At 38.6% G+C, this 12,014-nt stretch overlaps 1 protein-coding gene across 11 annotated transcripts in view; it reads right to left on the bottom strand.

Annotated features, from left to right (window-relative positions):
- The window catches only part of PPFIA1 (PTPRF interacting protein alpha 1), a 53,742-nt gene that overhangs the window by 24,890 nt on the left and 16,838 nt on the right, over positions 1 to 12,014 (bottom strand). For 10 of the 11 annotated variants that reach the window (XM_032111000.1, XM_032111007.1, XM_032111005.1 and 7 more), the window contains exons 3-12: positions 7,547 to 7,648; positions 6,876 to 7,040; positions 5,996 to 6,070; positions 5,451 to 5,552; positions 4,977 to 5,198; positions 4,128 to 4,274; positions 3,463 to 3,597; positions 2,289 to 2,372; positions 1,632 to 1,763; positions 171 to 233 (exon numbers count right to left, since the gene is read on the bottom strand). In XM_032111000.1, the coding sequence (XP_031966891.1) occupies positions 171 to 233; positions 1,632 to 1,763; positions 2,289 to 2,372; positions 3,463 to 3,597; positions 4,128 to 4,274; positions 4,977 to 5,198; positions 5,451 to 5,552; positions 5,996 to 6,070; positions 6,876 to 7,040; positions 7,547 to 7,648 (1,227 nt within the window). Of the gene's footprint in view, positions 1 to 170; positions 234 to 1,631; positions 1,764 to 2,288; positions 2,373 to 2,795; positions 2,871 to 3,462; positions 3,598 to 4,127; positions 4,275 to 4,976; positions 5,199 to 5,450; positions 5,553 to 5,995; positions 6,071 to 6,875; positions 7,041 to 7,546; positions 7,649 to 12,014 lie in introns of all 11 variants that reach the window. The other variant, XM_032111010.1, reaches the window with a different exon arrangement.

Here is a 12,014-nt window from a genome sequence, read left to right as displayed (position 1 = left end):
AAATCTTCCTAAAACTGTGGCACACAATACCATAAAATAACCAGTAACAGCTCCTTTCTCTTAAACAGAGCAGGAAATGTTAAGTTTTATGGGGAATTAAAATCTGATCCTGCTATGTAGCAAAGCAGCAATTAAGTTCCAAGATAATATTTCAGAAATGCAGAGTGTACCTTTTCATGCTGAAGTTCTTCTATTTGTTTTTTTGCATTTTCAATTTCTCGAAGAAGTGAATTCTGAAACAAAAGGCATCACAAATTAAGTCACTCATAAGCTGCTTTACACTTTTCAATCATAACCATGACGAGTATCAAAAAAAATTCAGTCAACACTACACAAATGCATCTTAAAATTACAGATCCTTGACTGCTTCCATCATTTCACTTTGGTTATAGTTGAAGGCTTATCCTTCCAGGTGTACAGCACTCTAAATAATGGATTTGGTAATAGTACTGGTTCCATAAATCTTTAATAGCAATAGCAGCCTTTTAAGGCTCCATTTGACAAAGTCTAACTAGTAAAAAAAAAAGGAATAATTATGGAATAATTCAAAGTCATTCAAAAAAGACCATATGATCAGAACAAAGTCTTAAAATTTTACCTGCATGTTTCTTCCCAACTTAGCATAAAAGAATGAGCTGGAAGTCTCAACAAGAACACTTTTCTAGAAGCTGTGAACTACAGCAAATGACAAGTAGATTTTCCTCATTATTCACAAATGTAGTTATGGTTTGGAAGATAAGAGGGAGACAGGGTCAACCCAAAGGCATCACCCATTATTCAAGCATTAGGCACGAATGCAAGAGGAAGCAAACGTTCAGCAAGAGTCTGGGAACATCACTGAGGTTCCAAAGCATTTTATTGCCATGACTTTAAAATCAAAGACACTCAGCTTTTCCTGAAACATTTCCCCAGATGGTCATTTCACCCTCTAGTAAAAGAAACCAAGTATTTTTTTAATCCAAGACCAAGCAATTCAAAGTCAGCATCAAGCAAAGTGCCACTTTAGAAGACACTTTGAAGTTAGGGATCTAACTTCAAGGTGTGCATGGAAGAAGAATCCGTAAGGACCTAGATCCAAAAGTAGAAGGGAAGAAAAGGAGTGAAAAAGTGTGTCAAAAGAGATGACCTGAGTGCAGGGCAAAGCTCCAAGATGTGCACTGACAATGCAGGAACAGCCCAGTCACCTCATATAAACGAGTCTCAAAACGATCTACCTGGGAAGAACTGCAGGAATCCCACAATGACTCAGGGGAACTGGAACAGCCAAAAGCAGTGGGAAACAAAGGAAACTGAACTGGAAAGGTCAAAGTTCCAGCACTTCAGGCTTCCTGTATTACACTGGATGAGCCTTTTTATGCAATCTGCACCAGTCGAGTGCAAATTTTTACCCAAAAAAGGATACAGCTTCTTAAAAGCTGCCTTCTCAACACTGCAGTGCAGTGCCCAGGGACAACCTCAAATAATGACTTTTAAGAGCATATTTTCCAAATCCACACTAAAAAAAAGAGTCTTAACAGAAACTACTTATAAATAAGGTGTTTGTGTTTATTTGCTGAAGTTACAGACACACTGCAAAATATGCACAAATCATTACAGAATTACACATTCAGTACTGGAATGTGACTTGTTACCTTATCTTCCAGGGCAGCCATCCTCTCCTTGAGATGAAGCTGGAGCCTTTCATTGGATTCAGACAGGAGCTTATCAACAGTTTCTGACAAACGTTTATTATGCTCTTCATTCATCTTCTCTCTCTGTCTAGCCTGAGATACAAAAAAGCTGCTGAAAAAACCCCAAATTTGCAGTATCTCCAGCAACTTCCAGGTTATGAAGGCAGCAAGCTCTCTTTAATCCAAATGCATTTTCTTTAACAGCAATATTTTTCCTAAGAGGAACACTGCATGTGCCTCCAGAGCTCTGTAAAGGGAGTCTGAGGGACACTTCAGTCTTTAATAAGTGATCCAAGATAAGAAGTTTAAAAATCTAAGCCTACATTAAAAAAATCTTAGAAAGGCACAATTCAGAATGGATTCCATCATTTATAACCCAGGAAACAATCTGCCCATAGTCATTTAATTCAGCAAGGTTTTTCAAACTTTCATTGGAGACTTCCAGCACATTTTCCTTGAGATTTAAGGTTAGCCACAGTACAGTGACTCAAATCTCACAGCTATCAGCCAGCCTAAACTCTGGCTTTATTTTAAAGCCGAGAAATAAAACCAGCTTTGCTGAAGAGGATTAGGTTCTTTCTTTCAGCTTTTTATCTTTGTCAAAATTATGTGCAGTACCCTTTGCAGTTCTTGATTCTTCTCTTCAAGCTGTGCCTCCATCTGTCTCAGTCGCTCCTCGATATTGCCGTGTCTCTCCTCAGCCTGTCAAGTTGAGAGCAAAATTAGAATTTGGGTGGGTTTTTTTAGGTTTCAAAAGCACAGAAACACTGAGGCACAGGAATATTTCGAACATGCTTTTGCACAACTGCCATTTATGGTAAAGGACAAAGCAGAACAGATGTTTTTCTGTCACCAAAAGGACCTTGCAAGAGTTCAGATGGGAAGTAGCAAAATGATGACACCTCTCACCTCTAAGTACCATGAATCAACTCCTACTTGCAAATGAGCTTGCAACAGCAAAGTTCATTCATACCCCCAAGAAATAAAACTAAAAAACAAATAAAAGTAAAAACTAAGTGCATTTGCAGCTTCTCCTCACTAGCCTGGACGATGGGACCCTTTGTTAGTAATCATGGCAAAGCAGAAAGCAGCAAGCAGAGACAAGGACTAATATACAAATTCTACCTTCCTAAGCTTGGTGGCAAGTTCCAAAACTTTAGCATCTTTAGCAGCAGAGCTCCCAGGAGACAAAAGGTCAGACTACAGAGCCAGTTAGGGACAGGAAAGATAACAGGGAAAGAAATGAAACTAAGGCTTTGAAAGAAAACATGCACACACACTTGAAAAGGCTCATTTGTAGTTAACTAAATCTAGTTCCTTAGACTTCATTACTCCATTTTTAGCCCTCTAAAAATCTTGATGTTTGGTAGTACCACAACTTCTCTCGCTCCCCACTTGCTTCACTTAGCTAGCAGTGGAAGAAATTTAGGTTTCCCTTTCCGAAACAGTTCATGTTTAGAAGACTTTATACCTATTACTGAATAATTTTAATAAAAAGCACCAAAATAATAATTCAGAGATGTATTTTTATGATGTGAAAGAGTTAACAGAAAACCCACTTGAGTTCCAAAGAGCAGAAACTAAAAAAAAGAGATTAAAAGTTTAAGAAATAAATCAGAGAGTTTTCAGAGAGATCAACGGAAAAAAAGTAGGAAATAAACATAAAAATTTTCTGAATTATTTGTGGGAAAACTGGAAACCAACTGTAACCAAGCCAACACTAGGAACGGATTTCCTGCAGTGGGACACCAATGGAGAAGGGAGCCTGGAGGACACTGTGCCACCACCTCACCTTTGTAAGTGCTGCAACTCTCTGTGCCAGCTCAGCCTCCACCTCTGGCAAAGTCTCAGCTTTTCTCAGGGTCTGCTGCAGCTTTTGCTCAGCCAGTTCCAGTCGTTCTTGCAGTTGCCTGTTCTTATCTTCACTCTGCACAACATTATGGCCAGCAAGTGTTGAGAGTTAAAGAAGTGATCAGTTAGAAAGTGGTTGGCTAAACAATCATTTCTGGTTTATAAAGTTGGACTATTTCATGTCAAGCACTTGTCAAACTTCCTCCCTCACTAAGGCCTGTAAAAGTCACTATACACTATGCAGATCTTAAAAGCTTAGCTCAGAATGAGTAATTCTCAGCCACAAAACTTAAGATGCTTGGATACACATACAGCAACTTAAAAATCCAGAATAGGGACAAGAGCCCTATTGCCCCAAGATGAAGTGCACTAAATTTCTCAAAACCATTTCCCCTTCCCAGTAAAACCGTGTCCCATCTTTATTCCCAGGGTAAAACTCTCTACAATGTACAACTCCAGCTCCTGAAAAACAATCACTAATAACAGCACATTACAGCTGATATTTATCTTCCTAAAAGCAAAGTGCTTCAGCACAGCATGAACATTAATTATCTCCATTAGCGTTATGCTGAGCAAAGTGTACTTCATCTCGTTTGAAACCACAACCTGTCGGTGCATGGAGTCTTTAGTGGCAATTTCATTTTCAAGTTTATCATTGAGGTCGTGCACGGATGTAGCTTCACGTTGTGCAGCGAGGTAGCGTTTCTCCAGAGTGGTGATTCTCTCCTCCATGTCCTCCTTCTGGGCCAGAGTCTGGGACACAAGTCAGAATTTGAGAAAGAATTATTTAGTGATCAAATAAAAACTGAAAAAAACAACCAGGTATTTCTGTTATTTTTCTCAGCAGAAAATGAAGTAGAAAGAAATGACTTTTTAAAAACAGTGAATGATTAAAAACCGCTGGTCTTTATTATCTTACACCCCAGATCTGCTACTTACCTTTCCAATGGTACACACACAGCAAATCCTGACTTTCTGGGGATGGTCAGAGAGTGTTCCTGGGTTTAACTAAGTTCTATCTAATAAGGATGTGTGGGACCTTGGAGATTAGAGATTCAGCAGTGACAGGAACTGTCAACCACACCACTGAAATTCAAGGGATTCCTCAACCAAGTGCATCTTTTAAAAATGGAAGCATCAGGAGTAAGCTGAGCATGTATGACAAGATCAAGCATCTCTTCCAGAACATGCTGAAGCTGGCAATGCTAAATCACTAATACATTAATGAAATATCTAGTTAGTCATAGAGTTATCCTGAAGACAAAATCTTTTAAGTGACTGGTCTTTTAAACAAAAACCAGACAAACATCATGTCCCAAAAAACCATTTTCTTCCCATCTATCAAACCAAAGACATTCAAACAGCAGAAAGGTTCAACTGGAGCATGAAAGAGACTACAGTTTTATAAAGCAATGGCATTTGTGACTGCCCAGATTCTGACAGCTCTTTCCTCACCTCTCGTACATCCCTCTGTAACTTTGTGTTCATTTCTTCAGATTTTATTAGGTCTTTCCTTGCTGTGTCAAGATCTTCTTCCAGCTCGGTTACTCTGCTGGACAAAGCAGTGAGGCGTTCTTTCATTTGTGTCTGCTCTTTGTTTTGCTTATCTATGATGTCTTGGAGTTCAATCACTTTAGCAAGGTTCTCATCGTGGCATAATGAACCATCAGAGGATCTCTGTTAAACAGGGGAAAAAAAAGTGTATTAGCATGATGCAAATAAGACTGGAAAACGAATTGTTACTCACCTGTAAACATCCCTCCCCAAAGATAATTTTATTATTGGATAGACTGCAAAAACTGAAGTTTTGATAACTAAGACTTTTTAATTAGATGATCACTCAAAAATATTTTATTATGGTTTAAATTTAAAATGTTATAGTTAATGATTAAAAATCAGACGTCAGCTAAGCAAAGTAAATAGCTGTACCTTCCCATTTGTAGTAGGTGTATTTTCTTGTTCATGATTTATATCCAGCATCCCATCTGGAAGTGTTTTCTTCTGATTATTTTGCTCTTTCAGAATCATTAACTAAAAGAAAAGTTTACAGACACATGTTTCAAGTCAATTCCTTTCTCACTAATAATATAAGGAACAGCTGCAAAAGCAAAGGAGCAAAACAACAATTACTGATTCTACTGCCAGATATGTATTAATAAAATCTGGCACAGGCACTCAAATACCTTATGCCACTGCAAACCCTTATTTTAAAGGCAAGGAACTTTTTTTGTTGGTTTGGTTGGGGTTTTTTTGGTTGGGTTTTTTGGGGGCAGAGAGGGTGCCAGGAGGCTGAGGTTCGGTTTTTTCCTCTCCTGCTCTTTCAAAGCAGCTAAGTTAAAAATTAACAATTATTCCATTTGGCAAGAAATCAAAAGCAAGAAGTGAAAGTGAAACTTAATAAATTACTCTGTACAAATATTGACTGAAACACCCACAGTGGACACATGAAGCCTCCTTTTAAGACACAAACCTACCTCTTTATGTGTAGTACCTAGTTCTTCTTCCAATAAGCTACATCTTTCAAGTGCTACTCGTAGCCTCTCCCTTACCTGAAAGGGTAATTTCAAATTATTTGAAATCATTCAAATCAAAACGAAAACAATTTCACTTGCTGCCATGCCTTTACAGATAATAATGCTATTTCCATTACACTTAGAAACCTTCTTCATCTGGAGTCAGTACTAACACATGCTACCAAAAAAAGATAGCCAAATAATGTGTATCTTATAATCTAGCTTTTTCTTTTTTGTCATAAGCAACATGACCTGTATATTTAAGCATTAAAGAATTAAACACACCCAGAATTTGCTTGTCCTTTTGCAAGGCACAGACTGTGTTTGCTTTTGCTCATTTACAACATGGAAGAACAGGCAAAATTCCACTTAAAATCATTTGCCAGATTTTATATACAAGGGTCACAAAGTTAGGTAAACTGGAAGTTGGCAACAAAATTCACAGTGAACTTCAGCAGTTGCATATCCTGCTGCTAATATCAGGCACCACTGAAGGGAGGAGTTCCTTTCTATCCCAGTGTAACCAGATTCCCTTCCTCCTCCTCTCTCTAGTCCATTTCTTTACTAGATAATCAAAAGGATAAATCTTGATGTTGTACAGGTAAGCAGCTGTGTGCATTCCTACAGCAAATATATTGCTCCTGAGCCATGCTGAGTTTACATTAACACAACTAATGAAGCACTTGAATAAACCACAGCACCTTGCTTTAGTTAAGGGCAGCATCTTAATTTAGGAGAGCAGTTACTGATGTAGTTACACTTCAGAGATTTCTACAACTTCAGTGCCTGGCCCACACAAAGGAAACAGGATGAAAAGATGCTAGGGACAACATTTCATTACCTTCTCATCAAGGGCTTTATGATGCTCAAATAAAGATTTTAGTGCTTTGAGAACTTCTACTTCACTAGAAACTCCTGCTGGAGACTGAGCTTGTCTCTTCACAACAGTCATCCTGAGGGATCGCTCGTGCCTGGAGACAAGACACTCCAAATGTTCCAGTAACAGCTAAAGCAAAAGGAAAAAAAAGAAAGGAACAATGTTTATTCCTGTTCTGTACAACTGCAGAAAACTTTGCCTCCTAAAACATCAAGTTTAGAGTTCTAAACTTCAAATTTCAGACACAAAAGATACTGTACTGAGTGTAAAAATCGTTTTTAACATTTGAGCTGTATTAGCAGTGTAAGCTGCTCAAACTGATCACCACAACCTGCCCACTCTGCTCCTCTGATCCCAGAGGTGCAGGATTACAAAACTTTAACAACAAGAATCTGGATGGCAGATAGTGGTGCAGTCTTACAAGCTTTTCCTGATTCTGCACAGCAGCATTTGGAGTTGTGCACAAGCTGCCAAACCTTCTCAATCAACACACACACATTTGCACTTCCATGGGGATTTGTGTACAAGTATCAGGGGAAAAGTACTCCTGGTTTTTCAAATTGAACACTCAGTGTTTCCCTCCTTGTCGCTGGATGCTTTAACAATGGTGAGCTTGGGGAAGACAAGGAACTGACCCTCGTATTATTTCTTTCTGCTTTCAGTTCAGCAATTTCTTCTTCCCTTTCAAGCAGCTGCTCCCTGCATACATTCAGCTCTTTTGTAAGCGCTGCAAATTCCTGGAACAAACCAGACAGAAACATAAGCACGTCAAATATCAGGACACAGTGAGAGTAGATTCATATGAACACTTGACAGTTCCTTGAAGCATTCATTTCAGATGTGTAAAGCCAATACAACTATAGAGTCAGGCTAAGCCAGCTTCAGTTCAAGCACTTAAAACCTTTACGCTGCCAACTGTAAAGAGAAAAGGTGGTCGACCAGGACTTTTGAAAACTTGTTTGTGTCTCAAGGCAATCATATGAGTTGGGGTTTCCCTGGTAAGCGAAGGGAAAAACATATTTGTCACACACTTTGTCACGGTTTCAAAGAGTTGTTGGCTTTGTGTGTTTTGGTTTGTTTTTTTAAACTACTGCTGAGGGAGACATGAAAAAACAGAGCACTAAGCAGAGCAAAATAAAGAAACCAAAAAACATGACAAATTTCAAGTCAGTATTTAATTGTGAGCAACAATGCATAATCCTGGCATGTACCAGAATACAGCTAAACACAGGAATTTCATTCATGCCTTCCCTCAGATCTCACAAAAGGGAATGAAGCAGCCCTTTCCCTACAGTCCTGCTAGGAATCTCCGAGGATTAGAATCAGAATTTTCTGAAAGCTGAGCCTGGGGGCTCAAAGCCCTCACAAGGCTCGCCCTTCAAATTCAATAAAGATTACACCAAACAAAACCCAACCAAAGTGAAATAGTACAGAGTGAAGTGTCATCAGGGAACAGGAATGGAGCTAACTCACGTCACTCACTGCAAGCTTATTACTACACAGTCAATATGAGAGAGTATCTTCCCACAGTTTTGGCTTTCTGTCAGGAAATGACTGCACTAATATCTGCAAGAGCCACTGCATCCTAGACCATTTCCCCTCCCTACCAACAGCCTCACTAAAAATACTTAACATAAAAGCCATTTAAATGCTCTATCAACGCAGGGAGCATACTCTGAATAGAGCAAAAGGTACAACTATACACCACATTTAGAAGCAAACACAAAGCGTAACTTTATCTACCCTGGCAAAATTTAAGTTCTAATCTGAATCACACTGGAAACGAGAATTGGAAGTGTGAATGTGAACAAGTCCATCCTTTAGAAAAGAGCCTTTCGAGAAAGCAGCCCTCCTGTTGTCAATGCAACTTATAATGGGAAAATAAATATGCCTCAGTCACTCCAGTGGCTGGTGAACACGTCAGGAGCACTTGGATAAGAAAACAGTGAAATGCCAGCAAATAATACTCCTTTCTGTTGTCTAAAATAAGGAAAATACTCATAACAAGAGACTTGCCTAACAAACAATAGATTTGTACAGCTGAACTGGTGATTAGCAGGACGTGGTGAACACAAATAGCCAGCTAAGTGGAGACACAATTGCTGCTTCTCTGCATTTTCCAAACTTTGCAGACACACTGCTTATCAGCCAGGAGCTGCTTATCAAGTGAAAGCTTAAGATGGAGCTGTTTTGCAGCAAAATTCAAAGCGACAGAAAGCACATGCTTAAAAACAAAAGGCCACATCAACCAATTAATTATACTAAGCACATCTGCAAATTCTAACATGCAGCTAAAAATAAGCAGACACGGTCAAAAGACACTGCAATTTCCAATATTCATTTGGTAAACTTTGTTCTAAAATATTCACATGACTGAAAAGACAAAAAGTATGTTGCACAATACACATTTAGAGTGAACTCCTTTGGAATTACTAACGTACCAGGATTTTAAAAGTTGCTGTGAAAAAGACAGCAATGCCACCACCACAGATGCAGAATCCATCCCTATAATCCCTGTTCCTAAATAAAAACCTGCTCATTGGAAAAAAGTTTCAGTCCCTCTGCCTAATCAGCAAAAAACCTGCAAAGTCTTAATTTATTTTCCTTTCTCAACCACTAAATTATTTGATTTCTCTAACACACTTAATAATTACATTCACATAAATATTTTATTGCAGTATTTCATTTACATTCCTAAAAAAAACGGCCTATTATTTTCAACATGGCCTGAAAATACTTCCAAAACAACCTGCTCTGTAAATACAGCTACCAGAACTTTTACACACACAAAGCAAATTACAAAAGGGTCCTGACTGCAAGGTAAACCAAGAGAGGAAAAACCTACTTCAAGCTTTGCTGGAGCTGACAGAAAAATTGACTCTACTACAAGCTTTCCCTTCAGAATGCTCCTTCACATCCAAGCTTTCCCTGTACCTTCAACATCCCACCTGTGGGAGCTTCCAAGACTCCCAGGGAACTGGCAGCACACTCCCCCCTTTTGCTCTCACACAAGCTCAGGTAAACCAGAACCCAAAATTTCCATGTTTCACTGGCAGTTTCCATTACCGTTACAGATTAGGTAATCATGGACTACTGAGAAGAGCTTGGTATGAACTTACTTCCTTGGTGTGCTTCCCCTTTCAAATTAATAGCAATGTAAGAAGAGTTCTTTGAAAAACCTCAAAAATGCCAACATTAACATTTAGAAACATCAATATTTCCCAGTTCTCCAAATGACACTGGACCGACATGGGAAGTTTTCTATTCTTCCGACCTCTATCTCCAGTTTTGAGAACAGGATGAAGAGCACAGCAAGGACTACCAAACACTGTCTCATCATCCTTTCTCAACTTAAAACTACTGCATAGCATCAATATATATATTTTTATCTGTTTGAGCTTCCCCACATGAAAATCAGCTGTACATTTGAAAGGAAATCTATTCACTCTTTAGATGGTTATAGGACAGAGAGTTCTATTCCACTGCATACTTCTGTGCAAACACAAACTGTAGCACAACTAGATCCCAAGTGTGACACGAGCCATCACACTGTCAGATGACCCAAAGCAAGAGTGCCCACAGGAATTTATACTGCTGCTGCATAAACACACTGACAGGGATTTCTGGCATTGCATAACACCTCCAGTGCTGTTTGTTTTGACAAAATAAAGTTGCTTTGAGTCCCGTGAGCTGCCTAAGAAAGAACATTTGAACGTCCTTAGTTTCAGTTGACACTGCCAAAAGACGTGTCCTTTCTAGTTTTAATACTTACCTTCAATGGCAGACAATCTGTGATTTCCTTAAGCAGTTCAAAAGCAGAGAAACCATCTGCAGCTTTATAATCTCAAAAAATTTCTAGTTATCTCATAATTTCTTCCTTGGCATTAGATGAATGTACAGAAAGAATTAAAAGAAAAGGGAAAGAATCCTGAGAAACTTTCTTACTTGTCCACAAAGCTGTGTTACTTTTCTGTAATTAAGAAGACTGAGAACAACAGAATGAAGTTCTGCTCTGTTTCTGGCTGCCATCAAAATAATAAATACACAGTGCTGGGGATTGACAAGAATGGAACTCGCAATAAGCACTTCAGAGCACTCACACGAATCAGTGGAAGAGTGCTGAATTTACCAGGGAAATATTCCCTGCTGATTAGAACATTCTGGCAAACACCCATCCTCTACACTAAACTGAAATGTTTACTGAAGAAAGTAACTTTCTGACCCAACTGAATCATTCCAAACACATCACTCTTGCTGCCAGAAATAAATATTCTCAACAAAAAGCCACATGGAGCAAGTAAGTTGGTTCTTGTTCAGTAATACATTTTCTGGGGTTTTTTTTTGTTCTCAAGCTCCACGATTTTTTAAAACAATAGCATTTCTTCTACCTCAACCTTCAGAACCGACCTTCAGCCTTCAGTATTTTAGATGCCACAATATAAACATCCTTCCAAAAGCTGGATCTGTTAGTGCTGAGCTGTCAAGCCTGGCTGAGCTGACACACTTGGGAACTTCCAAGATCCCAGTCCAGGAACATTACGGCTTTCAGGGAACAGGTTCCCTTCATGTTTACTACAAACCTAACTCATAGGTCTCACAGATAGCACATCACAGACCACTAAATGCTACATGACAGGAAGAGAGTATTTAACCTAGGGAAACACTTGAAGGAAACAGAGGTAATTCCTATAAGTCTTATATTATAAGTTGGGTATTAGGGATGCTCTACAAAAAACTAAATTTGGTTGGAATTTGATCAAGCAAAAAAAAACAAACAAAAAACCTTATTCCACAAGAAAATGGAACACCACTTGAGTGCACAAGGAATCGTGGATTACAAGCAACCATGTACCCAGAAACTTTATATAAATGATGAAAATATATGTAATAAAAAAAAGAGAAATATTTTAAATTCATCAAATATTATTAAATACTGTTAAAGTAGTAACTTCAGGCAATAGAGAGATGAAGTTGTGACTGTTGCATCTTTAGGAACATCTCTGACCAAAATATATGATTGGAATTGATCTGTTTAATCTCCAAGTGATATTTTGGTTTACTGTTATCATTCTGGTCTGTAGACTGAATACCAAGCAACCCACT

Source organism: Corvus moneduloides, chromosome 6, assembly GCF_009650955.1.
Source record: "Corvus moneduloides isolate bCorMon1 chromosome 6, bCorMon1.pri, whole genome shotgun sequence".
In the NCBI taxonomy this organism is placed as follows: domain Eukaryota; kingdom Metazoa; phylum Chordata; class Aves; order Passeriformes; family Corvidae; genus Corvus; species Corvus moneduloides.
The sequence above is the reverse complement of the archived record's forward strand: the minus strand, read 5'-3'. Positions and strand labels throughout refer to the sequence as shown.